The 25,442-nt window shown below is 45.1% G+C and overlaps 1 protein-coding gene across 1 annotated transcript in view; it reads right to left on the reverse strand.

The window, feature by feature from the left end:
- MCM3AP (minichromosome maintenance complex component 3 associated protein) overlaps positions 1-25,442 on the reverse strand; it is an 888,504-nt gene that overhangs the window by 116,545 nt on the left and 746,517 nt on the right. Inside the window, 1 exon segment of the mRNA XM_030208795.1 lies at positions 18,276-18,405. Within this exon segment, the coding sequence (XP_030064655.1) occupies positions 18,276-18,405 (130 nt within the window).

Raw genomic sequence — 25,442 nt, forward strand, 5'->3', positions numbered from 1 at the left:
CCTATATAGGGACCGAAATCCGGACTGTGAGTTGTGTAAAATGGAAAACTTGTTCAAATATTCCATGAGTTGGTTAGTCACCATGCTTTCCATTAATTTAATCACCAATGGTATTGTGGCAACTGGACAATAATTTGTGATGTCGTTTAATTTTTTCTTGGGGTCTTTAGTAATAGGGGTAAGAAGGATGTTTCCATGTTCAAATGATAATGCTGTATTCAAAAGGATTCCCAAAATCTTGGAGGTATATACCACTTTAAAGGCTGATCCATCTTAATGTTAATTCCATAAAAGAATAAGAATTACCACACTGGAGCAGACTAATGGTCCATCTAGCCCAGTATTCTTCTTCCAGCAGTGGTCAATCCAGGTCACAAGTACCTGGCAGAATCCCAATTACTAGCCAGATTCCATGCTACCAATCCCAGGGAAAGCAGTGGCTTCCCCTGTTTCTATCTCAATAGCAAACTATGGACTTTTCCTCCAGGAAGTAACTTTTTTTAAACCCAGATCACTAACTGCTGTTACCACATCCTTTTTCAGTGGAATAGACTTAAGAGTGACTATGCCAAAGTAATTCTGTTTTGTTTTATCTTTGATAAATTTAAAACCACGAGTCTAACATAGTCATCAATCAACTTTATACTATCATTCAGCTTAGAGAAGGTCATCCACAGAAACTAAGAGGAGCATATTGCTGGTATATAAGTAGAACTTATCAAGAGCAGCAAAACCATAATCAATTGAGCTCATGTAAATGTTGAACAGAATACGCAAAAGTGGAGAACCCTGAGTGGCACCCAACTCTATGGCATCTTAACAGTTTTAAAGGTTTATTTCTTCTTGAGGATGAGTCAAGAGAGTGACAGTAATAAAATTAGTATCTTTAAAGAGTTTAACATGATCAGCGATGTCATTTGTCAATCATAGCAAAAAGCAGCACAGAGCTGTACAGTTTTAAACACTTAGGGTTTAGAGACTTCTAAGAGACTATGTGGACAGTAGCAGTGATGTCTTGCTTTATGTTTATTTGGCAATAAGCGGTGGTGGCTCAGTATGCTAAGAATTTGTACACAGTGGGGTTGCAAATATGTCTGAAACTGACTTATTAATATTATATAACTTAATTTGAAGGAACTTAACGAGTATTTTTCATCTGGTATATTGGTATTAATGGCCCAAGACTGTATCTTAAATGAGTTTTTCAAAGTCTGATTCCGATTATTTTGTCTTTACTTTTCACAATTTTTTATTGATGGTATCAGTTATAGAACACTACAAACTTTTCATGTACAGTCATTTGGACCAGAAAAACAAACTGAACAGTAACTAGGCTGACATTGCTCCATCAATTAGTTTTGTTTTACCATTATCTCCCCGCTCCCCCATATTCTGAAACAATGTTCTGGTATAACAGCCATAATCATATATAACATTACTCCGTGTACCTCATTAACGCTTAGACCACCCTCCCCCCCTCTCCCAGCCTCCCCTACCCATCTCCTCTATGGTCCCCCCCACCCCACCCCCCTCTCTTGCCTTATTCACCCATCTTTTAGTTCTGCATGCTTGCCCACACCAAGCTACTCCATGCACCCTTTAGTGCCCCATGGCAACCTGTTCAGGACTTCTGCGAGCTCTTGGGGATACTTTATTGAGATACTGCTTCCAGATAGCCAGGAACTTCTCCTGTCTCTTCGGCGAAACTCGCGCTCCCCTGGATTCCCATAGCATGAGTTGGTGGAGCTTATTCCTCCAGTACCAATATGAGGGAGGCATATCTGACACCCAGTGATTAAGAATACATTTCTTCCCTACTATACATGACTTGCTTAGCAGCATTTGTTCTCCCAGCGTGCCTACTCCCCATTGCCCCACAATATTAAACATCATTCTTTCAAAGGTAAGGATGACCGGGTATCCTAGTACCATACTTAATCTTAATCTCTGCCAGAATGTTTTGATATGCCTATATTGCCACATGCAATGTACAAAGGTTGCTCCCCCCTGCTTGCACTTTTGACATTTATCAGTGTCTATAACCCCTGCATGAAATGCCCTTTTCGGTGAGAAATATGCTCTGTGTACCGCTCTGAACTGGCATTCCTGGAGTTCCGCACTGTGGATGACCAATTTTATCTCCACCAGTGACCTCCTTATAAGTGTCTCAGTTATTGGCGTCTGCCTGTCCTGACTCCATCGCTCTGCTACCTCAGTTACCTTCCTTGCTGGCTGTCCTTTCCCCAATTCCTTACAGAACCAGGAAACGGACACTTGCCCCACTGCATCACCCTCTAAGAAGTCCCTCAGATGTCTACCAAAACTTGGTGATAGGCCTGCTTGCGGGAGACTCTGCACATAATGGGACAGTTGATGGTACGCCAAGACCCCCATTTGGCCCCCGGAACAGATATTCATAAAATTACTTGCCGAGATCAATGTGTCATCCTCCTGGATAAGGCTCTCTATCAATGTTACTCCCTTATCTTGGAGCCTGCGGTAGATTATATTTTCCCTTCCGGGCATAAAATCATCATTGCCTTGTAATGGCAATAAGACAGTACAAGACGGGACTTGTCTCCATCGTGGTAGTAACTCCCTCCATACGTGCCATAAAGGCCCTAGGAGTACACTCTGTTTAACCCTTTCAGGCATCTGCTTCCATTTCACATGCAACAGATAATTCACGTGCCACGGATAGAAATATGCCCTTTCCATAGCCATATCTGTGAAAGTGTTAGTGCCTAGGATCCAATCTCTTAGATGACGCATCAAGCGTGCTTGATTGTATTCACGCATATCTGGCAGATCCAATCCTCCATGCCTCTGGGCCCCGACTAGGTGTTGCCATTTAAACTTAGGCTTCTTTCCTGCCCAGCAAAATGACACCACCAGCCTCCTGAGCACTGCCAAATCCTTCTTCAACAGTCTAATCGGAAGGGCTTGTAGTATATAGAGCCATCTTGGAAAAACTATCATGCGGTATATATGCAGTCTACCTGTCAGAGACAGTGGGAGTGAGGACCACTTTAACAATTGTTTCTTTGTAGCTGTTAATATGTGTTGCAACTAGAGATGCCTCCACTGGAATAGTGGTGGGCCGAGCTCTATAACCTAGATTGCTGAAAAGCATGGACTAGGCCTGGAAATCTGATGACGGCCTTGCAGCTGAGTGCCTGTGGAAGCAGGACCGGTTGGCAAGCCTTATCAGGATCTGGTGTGACATTCAAATACAGTGTAAAGGCCAAGATGGAGGAATTAATGGCTAAAATAGTAAGAAGTTAGGTTCATAAATGGAGTCTGGTTTTGGAAAGATGGCGTCCTGTTCATGAGATATGAATACTAGTCTCAGTATGTTAGGAAAGTTGTTTACAACTCAGGAAGTTACAGTTATGAAGAAATAGGTGAAAGGAGGGAGGAATGAGGACCCGATATGCGGTTAAGCTAACTGTCAAAGTATGATTCACATATGGAAAAAAAATTGTGTGCCCATTGAGTTTAATGGGCAGAAGAGAGTATTTAAGATCTGCAAATCTAAGCGGAGTTTGGAATTTTCCCCAACTCTACCCAGAGGGCAGAACTATGGTCGGTTAACCTAAGATCTTGACTGATGAGCGTGCCACATTGATTGAAGTTCCAATTGGTGAGAATAAAGATCATTTCTAACACTTATTCTCCTAGTCTGTGCCTAAATTTCTTGACTGCATATCTATCTCTCTGAACACACCTACACAAATAATTCCCCGTAGTATTCACATAAGCAAGGAAACTCCTACTCATTAGTGCATTATGTGGGAGAATAGATGCCCAAAGATATACTTAGACACTAGGAGTCAGAAAGCCGAGGTCTTAGATAACAGACTTAAAATGAGCCTTCTGAAACCCGCTCTTCACCTCCGTGGGCACGGGTCACCCAGAGATGTAGAGAGGGTACATTAAAACATAGCCTTTAACAATTGGGTGACATTCAACTCGTACAGTTTACCTGTATCCATCGTTAATCTGGTGCCCAAATACTTGAAGGACCCATTTGCCCACCGGAGTGGAAAACTGTTCCCCCATTCACCTTTAAGCTCTTCCCTACTGGCTAACGCTTCTGATTTCTGAAAATTCAATTTGAGGCCAGAGAAATCCCCATATTCCCTGAGGCTTTCCATAAGGTAGGGTAGGGACTGATGGGGGTGTGTGAGCAATACTAATAGATCGTCCGCAAAGGCCGCTGTCTTGAACGTTATTTCTCTAATTTGAACCCCTCTGATGTCTGCATTACTCTGAATCTCCCTCAATAAGGGGTCCAAGGTAAGTATGAAGAGGAGTGGCGATAGTGGACATCCCTGCCTTGTTCCTCTCCGTATCGGTAACCATTCAGATAGATGACCATTGGCATAAACCTGTGCCTTAGGCTCAGTATATAATACTTTTACTGCCTGTGCAAATAACCCAGTGATACCATAGGCCTGCAAGGTCCCAAAGAGAAAACTCGAGTCCACTCCATCGAACGCCTTTTCGGCATCGAAGCTTATTAACAAAGCTGGGGTCCGCTCCATCCGTACCCTCTCCAATGCTGCCCATATGCGCCTCAGGTTCTTTGCTATCACTCTGCCACAGGTGAAACCCACCTGTGGTTCTATTATCAGGGACGGAAGAAATCTCGACAGCCTGTTTGCCAGTATTTTGGCCAGGAATTTCGCCTCTACATTTAGTAATGATATTGGCCTATATGAATCAGGGCGGTCCGGTGGTTTACCCGGTTTCAGCAGTACACTAATCTGGGCCCTATTTAAATGGGTAGGCAGGCAGCCCTGCTGGAGGGAAACATAAAAACCATTGTGAGCACTTGATTTATTTCCGTCCCTAAGATTTTATACAACTCAGATCTCATCCCTTCTGGACCTGGGACCTTGTTCAACTGACTTTGTTTGATCACCCATTCTACCTCCTCCTCAGTGATAGGCGCATTCAGTATTTCCAGCCCTGCCTCTGATATTTGTGGGATATCAACACTAGCAAAATACGCATCGCTCGGCATCACAAGGTCTGTTTGTGGCGTATACAATTTTTTAAAGAACTTTGCCAGTATTGCGTTTATCCCTGTATCGGTATGAATCCGCTCCCCCGTCTCATCTACCATTGTGAGTATTTTCCTAGCGCCTGATGGCTGATTAGCCAATCTAGCCAGATGCCGCCCGCTTTTGTTCGCAAACCTATATAGCTGATATTTATAATACATATTTGATTTCTGCGCTTTATCCTGCAATAATTCGTTTAGGGCTTGCTGTGTCTCCAATAATTGTGTCCTAACTGCTCCCGAATGCCCTTGCCCGTACTGCTTCTTTAGCCTTGTTACCCGTTTCTCCAGCCTTAGCACCTCTCTGTCTCTGACCCTTCTCTAGAAGGCTACATAGGAGATAATCTCTCCCCTGAGGACTGCCTTTGCCGTCTCCCAGAAAAGAATCGGATCTGCCCCATGTTGCTCATTGTTGGTTCTGTATTCTTACCATTTATCCACCAGGAAGGGTGTAAAATGACTATCCTGATATACAAAGGTTGGAAAACGCCATGTTCCTCGCACAGAAGGTCCCTCCCCCCACCTGAATTGTGTCCTGACCCAAGCATGATCAGAGATCATCATTGGCCCTATTTGAGCTTCTTCCACCTTAGTAAATAAATCTGAGGAGGACAGTATGTAGTCTATTCTAGACATCATTAAGTGGGCCCTGGATATGTGTGTAAAGTCTTTCTCCACGGGGTATAGTGTTCTCCACACATCCACCAGGTCCAGAGTGGCACACAATCTATCGATTCCCCTCCCCATTCTAGCCAATTCTCTCCCCGTTGGTTTAGACCTATCTAAGGTGGGGTCTATCACATCATTCATGTCTCCCCCCATCAGAACTGGTATCTCTCCGAGTGCATGTATTTTACGGATAACTTGGCTAAAAAATTGTTTGTGTCATAGTTATTGGGTGCATATAAATTGCATAATAGCACAGGCTGACGCTCTATCGCCACTGAAGCCAGGACATACCTCCCCTCCTGCATCTGCCTCCACCCTCTTTATCTCCACAATAAGCCCTTTCCGAATCAAAGTTATTACTCCTCCCTTCTTTCCCACCGCAGGCGCATCAAACCACTCTCCTACCCACCATTTTTTCAATTTGGCATGTTCTTCCTTAGAGAGGTGCGTTTCTTGCAGGAACGCTATCGACACCTTCTTGTCATTTAATGCTTTTAAAATCTTTTGCCTTTTAATCTGGGAGTGTATACCCCCCCACATTCCATGTTAACACCTGCAACGTATTCATGCTATCCCTTTACCAAGACTATGTATTTTAGTTTACTTTGTTGTTGTGAAACTCTATCTTTAGACCCAGTGAGTGTTCCAGCCTCCACTCCCCGGGTAGTTTTTCCAAATAAATGAATTACTTTTAACTGCAGCCTTCTTTCTTGTTCCAGCTTACCAAGTTCACAGCATGCACACAGAACATTCTTTTCTCCTTCCCCCCTCCCCAATCCGTCCCTCTCCAAACCCTCTCCCTCCCCCGCCCAACCTCCCCCCCTCCCCACTCAACCCTTATCCCTCTTCTGCCTTCATGCATGACTTCCTGCATTACCAAGGCAAGGGCACCCCCCTTAACAAAAGATTATTATATCTCCTCTCTCTTCCTCTGGGTATTTAACTCACTACCCTCAATGTCCTATTATTAAGTCTCACGCAATAATCCATTTTGGATCTTCTGCCTCCGCGAGCCGTCCATGCCTCCCGGAACTTGCTCCTCAGCCTTTCCTCCTTCACCTTTATAGCTTCTATATGCTCCAACAGTTTGTGCCATTCAACTGTAACAAGTGTTAAACTCTTTTTACAATGTCTATCGCCTCCTGTTGTTTCAAGCTCTCCGCTTCTCGATTACTCTCCAGTTCTCAACCCTCATGCTTGTCCGCTAGCATTTTTTTCACATACAAGTTTGCTTCCTTCACTCGTTCAAAAAATACCGCTTGGCCATTGTCAATCAGTCTGAGTTTAGCTGGGTAAAGCAAGCGGAACTTATATTTCAATCCATGTAGTTTAGTGCACAAGGGGGCAAAATTCTTTCGTGCCAACGATACTTTGGTGGAGTAATCCTGAAAGCACAACACTCGGGTTCCCTGGTAATCCAGGCTTTGCTCTGCCCTTAAGGTTTGCAGAATTAATACCTTGTGCGCATAGCTGAGGATCTGAAATATGATATTTCTGGGTCTGCCTGCTCCTTCTCGCCGCTGTCCCAGTCTGTGTGCTCTCTCTACCCAGAGGGATCCCGTTAACTCCGCGTTTGCCAGTGCCTTAGGCAGCCATATTTCCAGAAATGAGCACAAGTTCTGCTCTATAAGTGTCTCTGGCAACCCCACTATGCCAAGGTTATTTCTCCGAGAGCGATTCTCAAGGTCTTCCAGTTTCGCTTCTACCTCCATAAGCCTGGCTTTCAACCGGGGTTGCTCCTCTGAGACCTTCAAAATGTCATCCTCTGCCTGTTCCATTCTTTGCTGCACTGCTTGCAGCTCCGTTATTAACTTGGTATGTCTTTCGTCAAGTCCTTCCAGTTTCTCCAGGATCAGCTGTAGTTTCATGCCCACCGTTTGTTCGACCGCCGCCTTCACCTCTTTGGTGATCTCTGCTGCCCAAAGTGAGCTGGGTGTTGGCAATGGCGGTGTGGCCTTATCTGCCATTTTGTTTTCGCTGGCGTGACTTTTTTCTTTCGGTTCCTTTCGCACTGATTTAGTCGCCATCAATCCTGCAGCTGATTCCCGACTTCCGAAGTGTGTGACGGGTGTGAGTGAGTAAACCGTTCACTTTTTTCTGAGGAAATTCAGGGTAGGTTTTTTGCAGATTAGTTGGGGCGCCCCGGAGCAGCTCTGTCCTGAATCTTCACTGCTCCATACCCCCACCGGAAGTCCAGATTATTTTGTCTTTAAAGGTACCACTAATCTCTTTGAGCATAAAAAAAATTGAATTCCTTTCCTTTACTTGCTGTGACCTTTGAGCGGGTATGTTAACAGTGTAGTAGGTTTACAGCTATTTAGAAGATGTGCTTGTTATAGTGTTATTTTATTTCTATTTGAATGTGTATACGTGTGATAAACTTGTTGATATTAGTTAGAATGTCTCACAAGTATTTCGTATTTACATTTTACTTTTTTTATTTTATCATTTGTGTTATTTATGTTCTATAATGCTTTATAATTGGCACAAGTAATCTACATTTTTATATTTATTATTTCTGGTGTTTATGTAACTATTGTGATATTTGTTTATTGATAGCTTTGATTTTATTTATGAATATATGACCCCTGATGCAGCAGGCAAAACACGGCCATGTTGGGTAGAGCAGGTTTTAACTAGAATTTGGGGGGGGGGGGGGGGGGGGGGGAGCAGACAGTCGCCCAGGAGCACATGGTTCGGTGTGGAGTATCCTTGAAGAATACTATTGAAACAGGACATTTAGGGAATCCCAGAAGAGAGGTTTCACAAAAGCTGAAAGTAAGCCAGGTGTGCTTAATGAGAGAGCAGCATAAAGGATACACATTATCCCCTTCAACTTCTACGCAGCTTGTAGATCCAAGGGAAAAACACAATCTGAAGTGCCTATATTCAAATACTAGAAGCCTAAAAAAATATGATGGGACGGTTAGAGCTATAGCACTAAATGATGAGGCAGATAGAGACTTGAGCAGCATCCCGAAGAGTGCATCGAAGGGGAAAGGTCCCTGAGGTATGCCGCTGAAGAAGGGACTGGAGCGAGTCCGTTTTTCGACGGGATCAAAGTAAGAAAATGCCGGCGGCTTTGGTGGGGCCAGAGTGGAGTGAAGCAAAGATGGCGGCAAGTCCGGCTGTGGCTAGGGAGGAGCACGCTGAGGAGGGACCAGAGGCTGGCGAGATTGCAAAATCGGAAGCAGTGGCTTGGTTTCAAGACTTGAAGGCTAATCTGGCGGGGGGTTCAAAAGGATATACGAACTGCCCTGAGAGAAATTAGGGCTGAAATTTGCAACTTGGGAACGCGTGTCGGTGAGGTGGAGGAGGGGATGGAGACTTTTAAGCAGGACATGGGGAAACTGCATAAAGTGGTGAATACTGACACGTGGGAATTACAACAACTTAGGGAGCAGGTGGAAGACCTGGAGAATAGGTTGCACCGAAACAATTTGCGATTCAAAGGAATCCCTGACTTGGATATATTTAGCAACTGTGAAGCAGTGATTCGAGAGTTGTGTGGGTTCATTTTGAATTCTGAGGGCAGTGGTCAACTACCAGACCTCCGCAACCAGAGGGCACACAGAGTGGCTGGCCCGCAGCGAGAATTTCACCTGAGAGACATTGTAGTGTGTTTTGCTGATTTCCCCATGAAGGAAATGTCTAAACCAAGGCAGCAAAAAGAGATTCTTTGGTAAACTAAGATTGGAGTGTTACAAGATCTGGCATGGACTACACTGCAAAAGCATCTATCCTTTCGAGAAGCCACGATATTTGAGGTCAAAGGGGATCCGGTACAGGTGACTCTTCCCATTTGGGATGTGGCTAACAGTGGATGGTAAATCGCATAAAGACCCCGGATGAAGCATGGTTAACATTGCGCTCTTTGGGGTGTAGAGATGTTCCCATTCAGAAGGAGTTACTGGAGACCGCCAAGGAACCCAGAGTGGATTCAGCATGGCAGAGGGTGGTGGATCGGGGGAAGCATTCTGACAAGCAAGCTTCCTGAAGGAACACAGATTTATGCGGACTAGTGGAGGATTGATTATTTCATTGAGAACATTATGCAGATAAGCAATTACTCAGGGGGTGCTATGTATAGGGGGTCTGCAGGGGAGAGGGGAGGGAGGTTAGGGTATCTTGGGGATTAAGGGGAGATACCAGTGGGGGGGAGGACACAAGGGTAGAAGGGCAAGGGGAGGGGAGAGATCTTATTGGTGGGTACATGGAACGTAAACGGGCTAAATAATCAGGGGACGCGCAGTAGAGTATTTAAGGAGTTGGGCAGGCTGAAGTGGGACGTAACGTTTTTGAAAGAAATACACTTAAGACACAGAGATACTCACATGCTGCGTCATAGGCCTTTTCGGGAAGTGGTGGTACATCAGGGAATAGGACCAAAAAGGATGGGGGGGGGGGGGGAGTGGCCATTTTGATAAGACAAACTTGTGGGTTTGTGATTAAAAAGGTGTTTCGAGATACCAGTGGGTGGCCCTCAGAGGGTGGTTGCAGGGCAAGGAGCTGACATTGATTAACATTTATGCTCCAAATGTGGGGCAGAGGGAATTCTTTCAAATATTAAAAGAAGAAATTTTGGAATTTATAAGAGGGCAGGTCGTGGTAGGGGGGGATTTTAATATTGCCCTGGATGCAAGACTAGATCACTCGACAGGAGGAGGGCAACAGAGTGGCACTGGGCGGAAAGCATTGTTACAATTTTTGAACAGGTTGGAGGTGGTGGATTGTTGGAGGTTGTGACATGGGGAGCAGCGGAATTACACCTTTTACTCACAAGCAGCGCAGACTTATTCCCGGATAGATGGGTTATGGGTGCATCGCAATGGATGGCATATGGTAGGGGCTGCTGAGATGGAGACCATTTGTGTTTCTGATCATGCGCCAATGTGGATTAAATTAACTGGGTTGGGTCAATGCAGGCGACATGGAGGCTGGAGACTTAATGAGTCACTGCTTGGAGATGAGAAAGTGCGGGAAGATATTAAGCTTACTATTCAAGAGTTCCGTCACTTTAATGACAATGGGGAAGTAACTGATGGGGTGTTATGGGATGTGATGAAGGTAGTGGTGAGGGGTGCCTTAAGTGGGGATTGCGCAAGAAAAGGGAAAAAGGGCAGCACTCGCTGACTTTACAGATGAGTTTATTGCACTTAGAAAAGCTGCATAAAAGAAACCCTACTCCGCTGGTATAGGAAGACCTTAAGCAAGTGAGAGGGAAATAGCACAATTGCAGATGGCAGATGTGGATTTTATGAGAACCAAGCTAAAGCAGCAATATTTTGAATTTGCCAATAAATCAAGTGCAATGTTGGCCCGTTATTTACGGGTGAGGAGAGGGCGCTCCCGTATTCAAATGATGAAAGATGATAGGGGAGGTTGGCACTATGCTGATTCGGACATTGGAAATTGTTTTGTGAAATACTATCAAGATTTATATAGCGCTTCTGAGGATACACCGGCTGCAGATATAGCTCAGTATTTGGACCAGGTTCTATTACAACGTTTGGAAGAGTCTGAAAGAGTTCAGCTTGGGGAACTCATTAGACTAGGGGAGGTACAGGGCGTGATAAAATGGCTCCCTAATGGTAAAGCACCAGGTTTAGATGGATACTTGGCGAGGTTTTATGAATGTTTTGTGGAGGAGCTGGGAGACGTATTGGTGTGGGTGAGAAATGGAGTTTTGGAGGGCAATGGGCTCCCGGTATCCATGTCTGAGGCTGGGATAACGTTTCTGCCTAAGCCTGGGAAAGATCCCGTGGTTTGTGGTGCCTATAGGCCTATTTCACTTCTGAATGTGGATGCAAAGATAGTAGCCAAGGTCCTGGCTAACAGGTTGGCTAGGGTGTTGCCGAAATTGATCCATAGAGATCAATCTGGGTTTATCCCGAAGAGGCAGGTAGGGGATAACATAAGTGTTATTATGGGAAATGTGAGCCCTTGTGCCCCGACTGAGCACAGCGAAGATGGAGTGACACCGCACTCGGTCAGGCAGCCAGACAACCCCTAGCTTCACCTAGGAAGCGACTGCCATTCCCTGAGAGTTGAGCCCCCAGGTGCGGGCAGCCACCAGGACTTCTGGAACCGGCGGGGTTGCATGGCCACTGACCCGACAGGCGAGAGTAGACACAGTCCAGGAACAAAGGGGTCAGCAGTGCAGCGAGTAATCAGGAAACAATCCGAGGTCTGGGCAGGCAGCAACACAACGCAAAGTCAAGAAACAATCCAAGGTCTGGTACACAGGAAACACGGTAGCCGTCCAGAAACACGGGACGAGAACCGCGACCTCTAAGCAGCAGAAGCCGAAGCATGGAAAGACTGGAAGCAGGGCTTTAAATAGTACAGGAATTAGGCTCAACCATGTGCAGCTGTTCCAAGATGGCTGCCCCCATCAGAGGAGATGATCAACGCCCAAATATGGGCTTCCTTCCTGAAGCAGCTCAGCTCCAAGATGGCCATCACCACCTGAGACGCCCATCACCAAGATGACCGCCCTAACCTGGAGATACCCACATCCATGATGGCTGCCACATCCTCGAATGCCCATACCCTGCGCAAGCAGACTGCACCTCTGGAGGAGAGTAGCAGAGCATAACAATAAGGCGTACTATTCCATTTAATATGGGAGGCACAAAGATCCCGGTCTAGTACAGCCTTGTTGGCTATAGACGCGGAGAAGGCCTTTGACCGGGTAAGCTGGGGGTTTTTGCAAGAAGTGAAGAATCACATGGGCCTGGGTGATAATTTTGGGGCTTGGCTGGCAGCTTTGTATACAGCTCCGAAGGCACGCCTTAATATTAATAGGGGATATACTTCCTTTTTCCCAATAGGTAGAGGGACTAGGCAGGGATGTCCCTTGTCGTCCCTCCTCTTTGCACTGTACATAGAGCCGTTGGCAGTAATGATACGTCAGCATCCAGATTTTGGGGGTATTAAGGTTGAGGGGATGGAACATCGTATTGCTTTGTTTGCTGCTGATGTGCTACTTTATGTGGTGGATCCTGAGCAGACACTACCTGCGGTGTTGGAGATTCTTAGGGAATTTGAACGATATGCTGGCCTAAGGGTTAGCATGGATAAAAGTGAGCTATTGGGGATTTCTTTGACCCAGGGGGAGAAAAGTAGATTGAGAGCATTGTTTGTTTTCAAGTGGGCCAAGCACCACATTCGGTATTTGGGGATTCAGATTCCTAGGGACTTGGGAAGGGTGTATAGTCTTAATTATGGGAAGATAATAGACCAAATTCGGGGGGAGTTGTCCCGATGAAAGGGATTGTGGCTTTCGTGGTGGGGGCGTATGGCAGTGGTGAAGATGAATGTGCTGCCTAGATTTTTATTTCTGTTTCAGGCGCTGCCAGTGATGGTTCCGAGACGGACACTTAAATAATTGCAGGGTTTTTTGTCAGAGTTTATATGGGAGGGTAGGCATCCTCGTTTGGCTGGACGAGTATTGTGGGGCACTCCTGAGAGGGGGGGTACAGCAGTGCCCAATATTGAGAGGTATTATTTTGCTGCCCAACTGCGGATGATCATGGACTGGGAGAGGGGGATAACCAAGCCCACTAGACAGTTAGAGCAGTTATATAGCCCGCATAGGCCGATGAGTTCTTACTTGTGGACTACTGAGGGAGTGGGAGTGACCTTGGCTGGGATATAAAATCCATATGCGAGGCATTTGGTGGAATTGTGGGGAAAAGTACGGAGGGCATGGGGGCAGACTGATAGGGTTTCGACACTGGCGCCTTTGAGATGGGAGCCAAAATTTGGGGCACGTAGAGAAAATGCCATATTTACGCGGTGGGAACAAGTGGGTATCTTGAATTTCCGTGCTGTGCTGCAGGGAGGGAGGGTGAAGAGTTTTGATACGCTGTGCTCCATGTATGGTCTGCCCCGGGGGGGGGGGACGGGGACATCTTTTCCTACATATAGATTCAACTTTTTGTGGGACATTGGGTTGGAGGGGGGGAACATTCAGGAGATGGGAAGTCTTGAAAATCTGTGGGGTTTTTTTGAGGAGGGTGCCCAGACCAATATCAGTGATATATAAATATTTTAGGGGATGTGATCCCAGACCATTTGGTTTTCAGGGGGCCTGGGAGGAAGATTTAAATAGCTGTTTTTCTGATCAGGAGTGGGAAGTTATTTGTGGGGAGGTTTAGAAAGCTTCGGTATGCACTTTGGTGCAGGAAAATGCATATAAAGTCTTATCCAGATGGTATTACACACCTGAGAGATTGAAGTGGATGTACCCTGGTACATCAGACATATGCTGGAGGTGTAAATCCCAGCTGGGTTCTTTTCTACATATATGGTGGACCTGCCCAAGAGTGGTTCCCTTCTGGCAGGCTGTTAAGAAAACGTTAGTAATATTGATTGAATCATCATTGGTGTGTAGGGTTGTGGTATGCCTCTTGGGTTTGCATAACGAGCAGGATTCTTGGAAGGAAAGCAAATGGCTGCGATGGGGGTTGGCAGCAGCCAAGTGCATTATAGCACAGCACTGGAAGAAGGTAGACCCCCCCGACACTGGGTGATTGGAAATGCAAATTGGGTCAGTTAATACAAATGGAGCGCCTCATGGCTTATCGTAGGGAGGGGGGGTTCTGCGACATAAGGGTGGGTGGGCTCGATTCCAACAGCGATTACTACGCATTTAGGCTGATGGAGAATTAGAGGATGTTGACGGGCTTGGAAGGGGAGGGCTAAGGGGGGGAGGGGGGGAGAGAGCGTGCCTCAAAGAATCAAGGGGCATTCTCAAGTTATGCAGGGGCAGGAAGAGGTTGGAGGGTTGGCGCATATTATTGGTGCACAGTTTATTTGGGGTGTGGAAGTTGTTTAAGGGACTAATTATGTAACATATAATGTAGAGGAGTTCAACTAGCTGATAAGCTTGAGTGTGCTGTATTAGTCTAGAAATTGTTAGCCTCTGTGAGGGCACGAATGAGCAGGATGTGCTTTTTCTGAAAGTTGACTATTAAAAAATGATTATAATAAAAATTTAAAGTGGAAAAAAATGATGAGGCAGATATAATGTACATCTCAGAGACATGGTAGAAAGAGGACCAATGCATTTTTTCTAGTAAAAAAGGTGCCAGTACTCAAATGCCAGGCCACCCTTCAGGGGTAGGGTGATCACTGAGGGACCCACCCCACCCCACAATAGCCAGGTCCCCTGCAACCAGTCACAGAATCTATGACCAGGTAGAATTGGTGTGTAGATCCTGAGCTCTTTCATTAAAACTTGGGGACCATGGGTCAATTTTAGCAGACAATGGAATAGGTGCCGGTACTCAGTACCCCCCCAAGTACCCCCTCAAAAAAAGCCCTAAAGAGGACAATCAATGGGACACTGTGCTAAGGGTACAAATTGTATCGCAATGATGGAATGGGGGGGGGGGGGGGGTTGCGCTATATGATAAAGAGGGAATTGAGTCAAATAAATTAAACATTCCATATGAAACAGATAGCAGCGTGGATTCATTATGGATATAAATTTCATATGTGAAGAGGAGTATTCTTGCAGGGCTGTACTACCATCCATCAGGACAGAAAGAACAGACAGATGAAGAAATGTTTACAGAGATTAGGAAAGCTGGCAAACTGGACAACATTATAATAATGAGTGATTTCAATTACACCAATATTAACTGGATAAATGTTACATCAGTGACTTATAAGAAGATAAAATGTCTAGATGTAATAAACGACTGCTTCTTTGGAGCAACTGGTTCAGGAATTGACAAAAGGGAGAGCCATTTTGGATCTGGTCCTTGGTGGCATGCAAGGCATAGTGCAAGAAGTGGCGGTGTTTGTTGGGTTCCCTGGGAAATAGTGATCATAACATGATCATGTTTGAGCTACTATCTGGGATGAACCCTCAAAGGAAATCTACTGTAGCTGCATTTAATTTTCAAAAGGGTGACTATAATAAAATTAGGAAAATGGTTACAAAGAAGCTAAAAGGTTAGAACACTAAATCAGGCGTGGACGTTATTCAAAATACCATCTTGGAAGCTCAGAGCAGATGCATTCCACGTATTTGCAAAGGTGGAAAACAAGACAAACGACAGCCAGCGTGGTTAAAAGGTGAAGTAAAAGAGGCTATTACAACCAAAAGATTATCCTTCAAAGTATGGAAAAAGGACCCAAATGAAGAAATTAAGAAGCAACATAAGCACTGGCAAATCAGATGCAAAGCATTAATAAAAAAGGCTAAACGGGAATATGAAAAGAAACTTGCTGCAGAGGTTAAAACTCACAGTAACAACTTTTTCAGGTACATCAGACGCAGAAAGCCTGCGAGGGAATCTGTGGGACCGTTAGATCACAAAGCAGCAAAAGGGGCGCTCAGGGAGGACTAGGCCATAGTGGAGAAACTGAATGAATTCTTTGCTTCGGTCTTCAAGGGTTATGATGCGAAGGAGCTGAAAGAACTCTCGGTGAACCTGGAAGATGTATTGAGCCAAATTGACAAATTAGAGTAGTAAATCACCTGGACCAGATGGCATATATCCATGGGTACTCAAAGAACTCAAGCATGAAATTGCTGATCTGCTGTTAGTAATATATAACCTGTCGTTAAAATCGTATGAAGTACCTAAAGATTGGAGGATGGCCAATGTGACACCAATTTTTTAAAAGGGTTCCAGGGGTGATCCGGCAAATTACAGACCGGTAAGCCTGACATCAGTGCTGAGCAAAATAGTAGAAACTATTATAAAGAATAAAATTACAGAACACATAGACAAACATGGTTTAATGGGGCAGAGTCAAAATGAGCTCAGCCAAGGGAAGTCCAACTTGACATTTCGTTCTTTAGATTGTAAGCTCATTTGAGCAGGGACCGTCCTTCTTTGTTTATTTTGTACAGTGCTGCGTAACCCTAGTAGCGCTCTAGAAATGTTAAGTAGTAGTAGTAGTAAGTCTTGCCTCACTAATTTGCTTCATTTCTTTGAAGGCGTGAATAAACATGCAGATAAAGATGAGCTGGTTGATGTAGTGTATCTAGATTTTCAAAAAGCTTTTGATCCACATGAGAGACTCCAAAGAAAATTAAAGAGTCATGGGATAGGAGGCAAGGTTCTGGTGTGAATTAGGAATTGGTTATTGGATAAAAAACAGAGGGTAGGGTTAAATGGTCATTTCTCTCAATGGAGGAGGGTGAACAGTGGAGTGCCGCAGGGATCAGTACTGGGACCGGTGCTATTTAACATATTTATAAATAATATGGAAATCATAACAACAAGTTAGGTGATTAAATTTGCAGATGACACAAAACTATTCAAGGTTGCTAAAACACATGCGGACTGTGAAATATTGCAGGAAGACCTTAGGAAATTGGAAGATTGGGTGTCCAAATGGCAGATGAAATTTAATGTGGACAAATACAAGGTGATGCACATTGGAAGAAATAATCTGAATCCTAGTTACCTGATGCTAGGGTCCACGTTAGGGGTCAGCGCTGAAGAAAAAAGATCTAGGTGTCATTGTAGATAACACGCTAAAATCTTCTGCTCAGTGTGCGGCGCTGGCCAAGAAAGCAAACAGAATGCTAGGAATTATTAGGAAAGGGATGGTGAATAAGACTGAAAACACTATAATGCCTCTGTATTGCTCCATGGTGCAACTGCATCTTGAGTATTGCATTCAGTTCTGGTCACTGTATCTCAGTGGAAAGAAGAGCGAACAAAATGATAAAGGAGATGGAACTCCTCTTGTATGAAGAAAGACTAAAGAGGTTAGGGCTCTTCAGCTTGGAAAGAGACAAATGAGGGTAGATTGACTGAGGTCTACAAAATCCTGAATGGTGTAGAATGAGTAGAAGTAAATCAATTTTTTTACTCTTACCAAAAGTACAAAGACTAGGGGACACTCAAGGAAGTTACATGGAAATATTTTTAAAACAAATAGGTGAAATATTTTTTTTCACTCAACAAATAGTTAAGCTCTGGAACTCTTTGCCAGAGGATGAGGTAACAACAGTTAGAATATCTGGGTTTAAAAAAAAGGTTTGGACAAGTTCCTGGAGGAAAGTCCATAGTCTGCAATTGAGATAGACATGGGGAAGCAACTGCTTGCCCTGGGATTTGTAACATGGAATGTTAGTAGAGAATCCACAAACGTGGAGAACTCAACGAAATCCCACGGATAGTCACAATACTGATTAATAAAGTTTGGTTCATTTTCACTCTGGAACTCCTGGTTTTTTACCCAATGTTTTTTTGTAACATGGAATGTTGCCACGATTTGGATTTCTTGGCTACTGTTTGTTTGCCAGTGTATCCATTACTAATAAAATTAGTTTGGACTCAACAAACTGGTATCATCGATCTGCTGGTGTTGGTTACCCACTGGCTCTCCTTTCTGCTTCTTTCACAGCATATCTCCATATACTACATATCATCATTCTAGTAAATCCTATACATTTGTATAGCAGATGCATAAATACATATACAGCTCACCCTATACATGAGCAGTGAATACTTAAAACTATTTAGTTCATACGTAGATAAGGTTCATGTGCACAAATACCTACCTCCCAGAAACCAACTGCTTCTCTTTTTGAGTACGGCATCGGGCCTCTTCCCATGATAATGGTTGTTGAAAGTTCTTTATATGCTCTTTGAAGAAATACACATGGAGCTGATTGTCATTAGTCACTGTACCTAGAAAGGGAAAAAAAGAGAAGATCAATGAACACTAGAGACCTGAGTAGTCCCATTCCTAAGAGATCTCCATATTCACACATCTCTTAGGAATGGGACTACTCAGGTCTCTAGTGTTCATTGATCTGTGTTCATTGATGTGTGAATATGGAGGAGAGCTCACTCGATTCCTCATGTGGTGATGTGTTAACTTTACTTGGTATTCACGGCAATTGCCCAAAGGCTATTAAAACTGACCAACTCCCTCCTATAAAGTGTCCAATGTGAAATTCAATAACTAAATTAAAAAAAAAACTTTGTCTCATACTTAGTGGTATATCAGCAAAATAGTGTAATGAAAATTTTAAGTCACTTGATGGGGCAGTTGCTTGCTCTGTGACACACTGAGGAGTCCTTTTACTAAGCTACAGTAAGCACTAACACGTGCTTACTGCAGATAAAAATGCCTTACTGTTGGGGTCAGGGCTGGGGCTGGAGAGCGGGCGTGCTTTGCACTAATCGGTTAGCGCAGATACATTGCTGCACACTAACAAATTAGTGCATGTTTACTGCCTACAAAAGAGGTGGTGGTAGGGGCTCACATGCTAATGGGAAAATTAATGAATGGCCATTAATACAGAAAATTGAAAAATTGATCATTTTAACCCCAGCGGTAAAAATGGCCTTAGAGCACGGAAATGACCCCTATAAAGATGAACTAAGGCCACTTTTTACTGCAGTTTGGTAAAAGGGCTCCTGAGTGATTTCGCTGCTATTAACCAAGTCCTTTCTTCTCATTCACACATCTCTTAGGTGTTATTCATTGGGATATATACTTTTTTGTTTTATGTTTGAAGATCCTATTTCAAGGGTTATTATTCTTTGGCCCATTAGTAACAATGCCTGAAAATGAACCAAAAGAAAATTGAGGGGCATTAGGGATGCAATGACCCAGCAACAATCTATGTGTTTGGAAATGAATACAGCGATAATAAGGGTATAACCCAGAATACACCCTGTTTATCTCTGTGATCATCTTGCCATAAATACATAAACAAAATCAGCTTGCTGAGAACAAAGACAAGTAACAACATTATTCAATTATTTAGTAAATAAGCATCACCATCAAGCCCAGTATGCTGATTCCAACAGTGGCCAATGCAGCTCACAAATACTTGACATTTCCAAAGGAGTAAAATATGCTGCTTATCCCAGGAATAAGCAGTGGGTTTTCCCAGATCCAACACAGTGAAGATACTTACCTGTAGCAGGTATTCTCCGAGAACACAAGGCTTGCTATTCTCACAAGTGGGTTGATGCCATCCAGCATTGACTGGTTCAGCAAGATTGCCAGAGGAACTATCCAGAGCTTTAAGGAGTGCGAGCAGCGCTTCCGCCCTAACGCGCTGCCTCAGTTTAATACAAAAGCAAGAAAAACAAACAACTGAATACCTCCTAGGGGACGTAGGTGGGAATGTGAGCTGTCCTCAGAGAGTACCTATAACAGGTATCTTCACTTTCTCTGAGGACAAGAAGGCTTCCTATTCTCACAAGTGGGGAATCCTTAGCATCCAGGCTCACCCAAAACAACAAACATTGGTCAATTGGGCCTCGCAACGGCAAGGACATAACATAGATTAACCTGAAACAAAATACTACTAGATGAGGGAACAGCCTGGAGCAGAACAAAACAGGCCTAGGAGGGTGGAGTTGGATTCTAGACCCCAAACAGATTCTGCAACACTGACTGCCCAAACCGACTGTCGCGCCGGGTATCTTGCTCAAGGCAGTAGTGAGATGTGAATGTGTGGACTGAAGACCACGTTGCAGCCTTGCAAATCTCCTCAATGGAGGCTGACTTAAGTGAGCCACTGACGCAGCAATGGCTCTAACATTGTGAGCTGTGACATGACCCTCCAAAGTCAGCCCACCCTGGGCATAAGCGAAGGAAATACAATCCGCCAGCCAAATGGATATGGTGCGTTTACGGATGGCGACCCCCTTCCTGTTGGGATCAAAAGAAACAAACAACTGGGTGGACTGTCTGAAGGGCTTGGTCCGCTCCATGTAAAAGGCCAACGTGTGCAAGCTGCTTTCGTCAGGGTGGGCATGAGGTCGGGGAAAGAATGCTGGCAAAACAATCAACTGGTTCAGATGGAACTCCGACACCACCTTCGGTAGGAACTTAGGGTGCGTGCGGAGGACTACTCTGTTGTGATGAAACTTAGTATAAGGTGCATCCACTACTAAGGCCTGAAGCTCAGTGACCCTACAAGCTGAAGTAACAGCCACCAAGAAAATGACCTTCCAGGTCAAGTACTTCAGATGGCACGATTTCAGTGGCTCAAAAGGAGATTCATCAGCTGGCTTAGAACAACGTTGAGATCCCATGACACTGTTGGAGGTTTGACAGGGGTTTGACAAAAGCAAACCTCTCATGAAGTGAACCACTAAAGGCTGTCCAGAGATAGGCTTACCTTCTACATGCTGATAATAAGAACTAACTGCACTAAGATGAACCCTTACGGAGTTGGTCTTGAGGCTAGAATGTGACAAGTGTAGAAGGTATTCAAGCAGGGTCTGTGTAGGACAAGAAAGGGGATCTATGGCCCTGCTATCACACCAGATGGCAAACTTCCTCCATTTGAAAGAATAACACCTCTTAGTGGAATCTTTCCTGGAAGCTAGCAAGACCCAGGAGACACTCTCCGAAAGACCCAAGGAAGTGAATTCTAGGCTCTCAACATCCAGGCCGTGAGAGACAGAGACTGGAGGCTGGGATGTAGAAGCAATCCCTCGTTCTGAGTGTCGGAAAACACTCCAATCTCCACGGTTCTTTGGAGGACAATTCCAGAAGAAGAGGGAACCATATCTGCCGCGGCCAGTAAGATGTGATCAGAATCATGTTCCACAGTCTTGCTCGAGTTTCAACAAAGCTTTTCCCTCTAGAGGTATGGGAGGATACACATACAGAAGGCCTATCCCCCAATGATGCTAGTCTGTCGTGGGCCTGAAGCCTGGAACAGACCTGAGGAACATTGTGGTTGATCTGAGTGGCAAAAAGATCCACCGAGGGGGTGCAAGATCTTGCGGGCTAAGTCCATATTTAGAGACCACTCATGTGGTTGCATTATCCTGCTCAGCCTATCGGCCAGGTCATTGTTTACGCCTGCCAGATAAGTGGCTTGGAGAAAACAGGCCGTGTTAGCGAGCCCAATGCCACATCTGGATGGCTCCCTGACACAGGGGGCGAGATCCAGTGCCCCTTGCTTGTTGGTGTAATACATTGCAACCTGATTGTCTGTTTGAATTAGAATAATTTGGTGGGAGCAGATTTCATGTGAAGGCGTGCCATCGGTGTAATATACACTGTGAAAGCCATGTGGCCCAACAACCTCAACAGCTGCCGAGCTGTGACCTGTTGGGATGTTTGAACTTTGGACGCTAGCACGAGAAGATTGTCTGCACGCGTCTCTGGCAGGTAGGCTTGGACATTCTTTGTATCGAGCAGGACTCCTATGAACACCAATCGTTGAACTGGATAGAGATGGGACTTGCTCCTTCTTCCTTGGAGGTGCTCTTTATCAGCCAATCATTGAGATAAGGTAACACATGAACTCCCACTCTGCGTAGCGAAGCTGTGACTACCGCTAGACACTTGGTAAAGACCCTGGGAGCTGACGCAAGGCCAAAAGGCAACACACAATACTGAAAGTAATGTGTTCCCAGCCGAAACCGAAGATACTTCGGTGGGCTGGAAGTATTGGGATGTGCGTGTATGCATCCTTCAAGTCCAGAGAGCATAGCCAATCGTTTTCCTGAATCATGGGAAGAAGGGTGCCTAGGGAAACCATCCTCAACTTTTCTCGGACTAGGAATTTGTTCAGGGCCCTTAGGTCTAAGATGGGATTCATTCCACCTGTCTTTTTCTGCACAAAGAAGTACCTGGAATCGAATCCCTGTCCTTCTTCTCCTGGCAGAATGAGTTCGACCACATGGGCCTTGAGAAGGGCGGAGAGTTCCTCTGTAAGCACCTGCCTGAGCTGAGAGCTGAAAGAATGGGCTCTCGGTGGACAATTTGGAGGGTTGGAAAGCAAACTGAGGGTGTATCCAAGCCGAGGTCAGAGGTTATGAGAGGCCACCTTTGGTGAAAAAATATTAACCTCCTTCCGACCAGTAAGTCATCCTGGATGGACAATTTGATAGTAGCTATGCTCTGCAGGAGCCAGTCAAAAGCTTGTCCTTTGCTTTTGCTGGGGAGCAGCAGGGGGTACACGCTGTTGACAATAATGAGCGCGCTGGGGCTGGGCCTCAACAGGCTGGTGAGCAGCGGGAGTGTACCTATGCCTAGAATAGGGGTTCCCTGTGGATTCGATACTAGGTATCAATATCCTTGGGGAACACAGGGGCAGAGGGGATACCCAGTTCCGAATGAGGACTGTCTTTAGTACCTCGTGGAGAGGAGCTGTCACTGCCTCCTTAGGAGGGGAGGTGTAGTCCAGGACCTTAAGCATCTTGGCCCTGGGCTCATCCTCCACTTCTACGGGGAATGGAATGGACTCAGCCATTTCCCGTGCAAAAGAGGTGAATGAGAGGCTCTTGGGTGGAGACAGCTTCCTCTCAGGTGAAGGGGAAGGCTCAGAAAGGATCCCACGCGACTCATCGGAGGAAAAGTACCTGGGATCCTCTTCTGATTCCCATGAGCTCTCCTCTTTGGTATCAGACAGCAGTTCCCTCAGGGATGTCCGAACCCACCTCGATGTCAAGGACCGATGCCCTCGAGAATGGTGTCGAGGAGCCAGCTCCCGCCTTGACTCCAGCGAAGCTTCCTACATCAAAGTCTAAGTGGCAATGGCGTTGGGGCCGCACCGTGGGCCAGGCAGGGCTGCAGCGGAAGGCATGGTAGGTGCAAGCACCCCCTATGCCTATGCACATCGTTGCATGAGGCCGTCCAGAAGTTCAGGGAGCAAGGCCAGTATGCGCTCATCGAGGGCCGAAATCGGTAAAGACTACAGGGCCAGTTGGAGCTCAGGATGCAGAACCACCGGGGCCAGTGCAGGAGCAGGATCTCAGCTGCTGGGAGACGCATGCATCGGCACCTCTTGGATGATGGGGGAGTGGTCCTCCCGGCATCGACACTTCTCAGGTGCAAAAACCCTCGGCATCCAGGAGCTCCCGGCACTGAGTGTCGATGGAGATTGGTGACGGTGCTTCTTGGCCTTTGCCTGATGCACGTCACCCATGCTCCTCGGTGCTGACGAGGACGATGTCGAATCCGATGATGGACGGTCCCGGGGGGCCTGCATAGAAGGCCTCGAGACAGGTAGAAACCCACTCGATGCCTCACTGCTCCCAGTGTCTCGGGGTCTCGCAGTAGCCATCCCTACTGTGACTCCCGATGCCGGTGCAGAACTCGTCGATGCCTCCGCCAAAGAACCGGACCAGGCTCCAAAAACTTTTTCATGTTAAGCCCAGGAAAGCTGAGTCCTTTTCTTCATAAGAAGACACAGGACACAGTTTGTAGGACTAGGTTGAGGCTCCAGGCACCGAAGAAACCAAAAATGAGTGTCCTTTCCCGAGATGGTCCAGTCGCACTGGGTATAGCGCTTGAAGCCACTGGGCGTCTTCGATGACATGGAAGGAAAAATGGCTTTGGCGAAATCAAAAGTCACGATGGTGTGTAAAAAGGGGAAAATGAAGGCACAAAAACAGGGAGACCTGCCGGGCAGGCCTAAATGTGACCCCGTGTTGAAAAGAAAGGAAACTTAGATGTGGGCAGACAAAACTAGAAATAAGAGAACTTTAAAAAAAATTTTAAACTATAATAATAAACGAAGAAAAGAAAAAAAGAGTGAGTGGAACAAAAAATACCAAAAAGGCACTCGAAAAGCTCTACCGGGCGTGTAAGAAGTGCACAAAAAAACAGCTTCTTCTCACGTGGACGAAAAGAAACTGAGGCGGCGCGTTCACTTGGCAGGCGGGAAGGCACTTGCACATGCGCATTGGAGCACTGCTCGCATTCATTGAAGTTCTGGATTTTTCCTCTGGCAATCTTGCCGAACCAGGTGACGCTGGACAGCGTCAACCCACTTGTGAGAATAACAAGCCTACTTGTCCTTGGAGAATTTTATTTAAACCCAGCTACGCTAACTGCTTTTATGACATTCTCTGTTACTGAATTCCAGAGCTTAATTACATGTTGAGAGAAGAAATATTTTCTCTGATTTGTTCTAAATGTTCTTCATTGTACACTCCCAGACCTTGTACTTTTGTAAAGAATAAAGAAGTGATCATGTCTATCTATTCCACTCTACTTTTTAATTTATAGACCTCAGTCACATCTCCTCTCAGCTGTCTTTTCTCCACGTTAAAGAGCCCTAGCCTCATAGGGAACTCACCCCATCTCCTTTGTCATTTAGGCTGCCCTTCTCTGAATCTTTTCTGATCTTGCTATATCTTTTTTGAGATATGGTGACCAGAATTGCACACAATATTTGAATTGTGGTCAATATAAAGGTATATTTTCTGTTTTACTCTCCAATCCTTTCCTAATAATTCTTAACATTCTATTTGCTTTCTTAGCTGTCGCTGCACACTGAGCAGAGGATTTCAATGTATCAACAATGACACCTAGATCCTTTTTCTGAGTTGTGACTCCTACTAAAAAACCTTGCTTCATATAGCTATAGCCTGTGTTCCTCTACTTTATGTGTATCACTTTGCACTTGCTCGTATTAAATTTCATCTGCCATTTGGATGCCCAGTCTTCCAGGCTCGTTAGGCTCCTCTTAAAATTTCCCACAAGCTTCTTGTGATTTAAGAACTCTGTTTTATCATAAAATTTAATTACCTCAATTATTATTGCTATTTCCAGGTCATTTATAAATATCCTAAAAAGCAGTGGTCCAAGCACAGATCCCTGGGGAACCCCATTATTTACCCTTCTTCATTGAGAATACTAACCAATTAACCTACTCTGTTTTCTGTCTTTAAACGGTTCTTAATCCACAATAGGATCTTATCCCATGACTTTTTAATTTCCTCAAGAGTTGTTCATG

This window comes from Microcaecilia unicolor, chromosome 7 (genome assembly GCF_901765095.1).
Source record: "Microcaecilia unicolor chromosome 7, aMicUni1.1, whole genome shotgun sequence".
Taxonomy (NCBI): domain Eukaryota; kingdom Metazoa; phylum Chordata; class Amphibia; order Gymnophiona; family Siphonopidae; genus Microcaecilia; species Microcaecilia unicolor.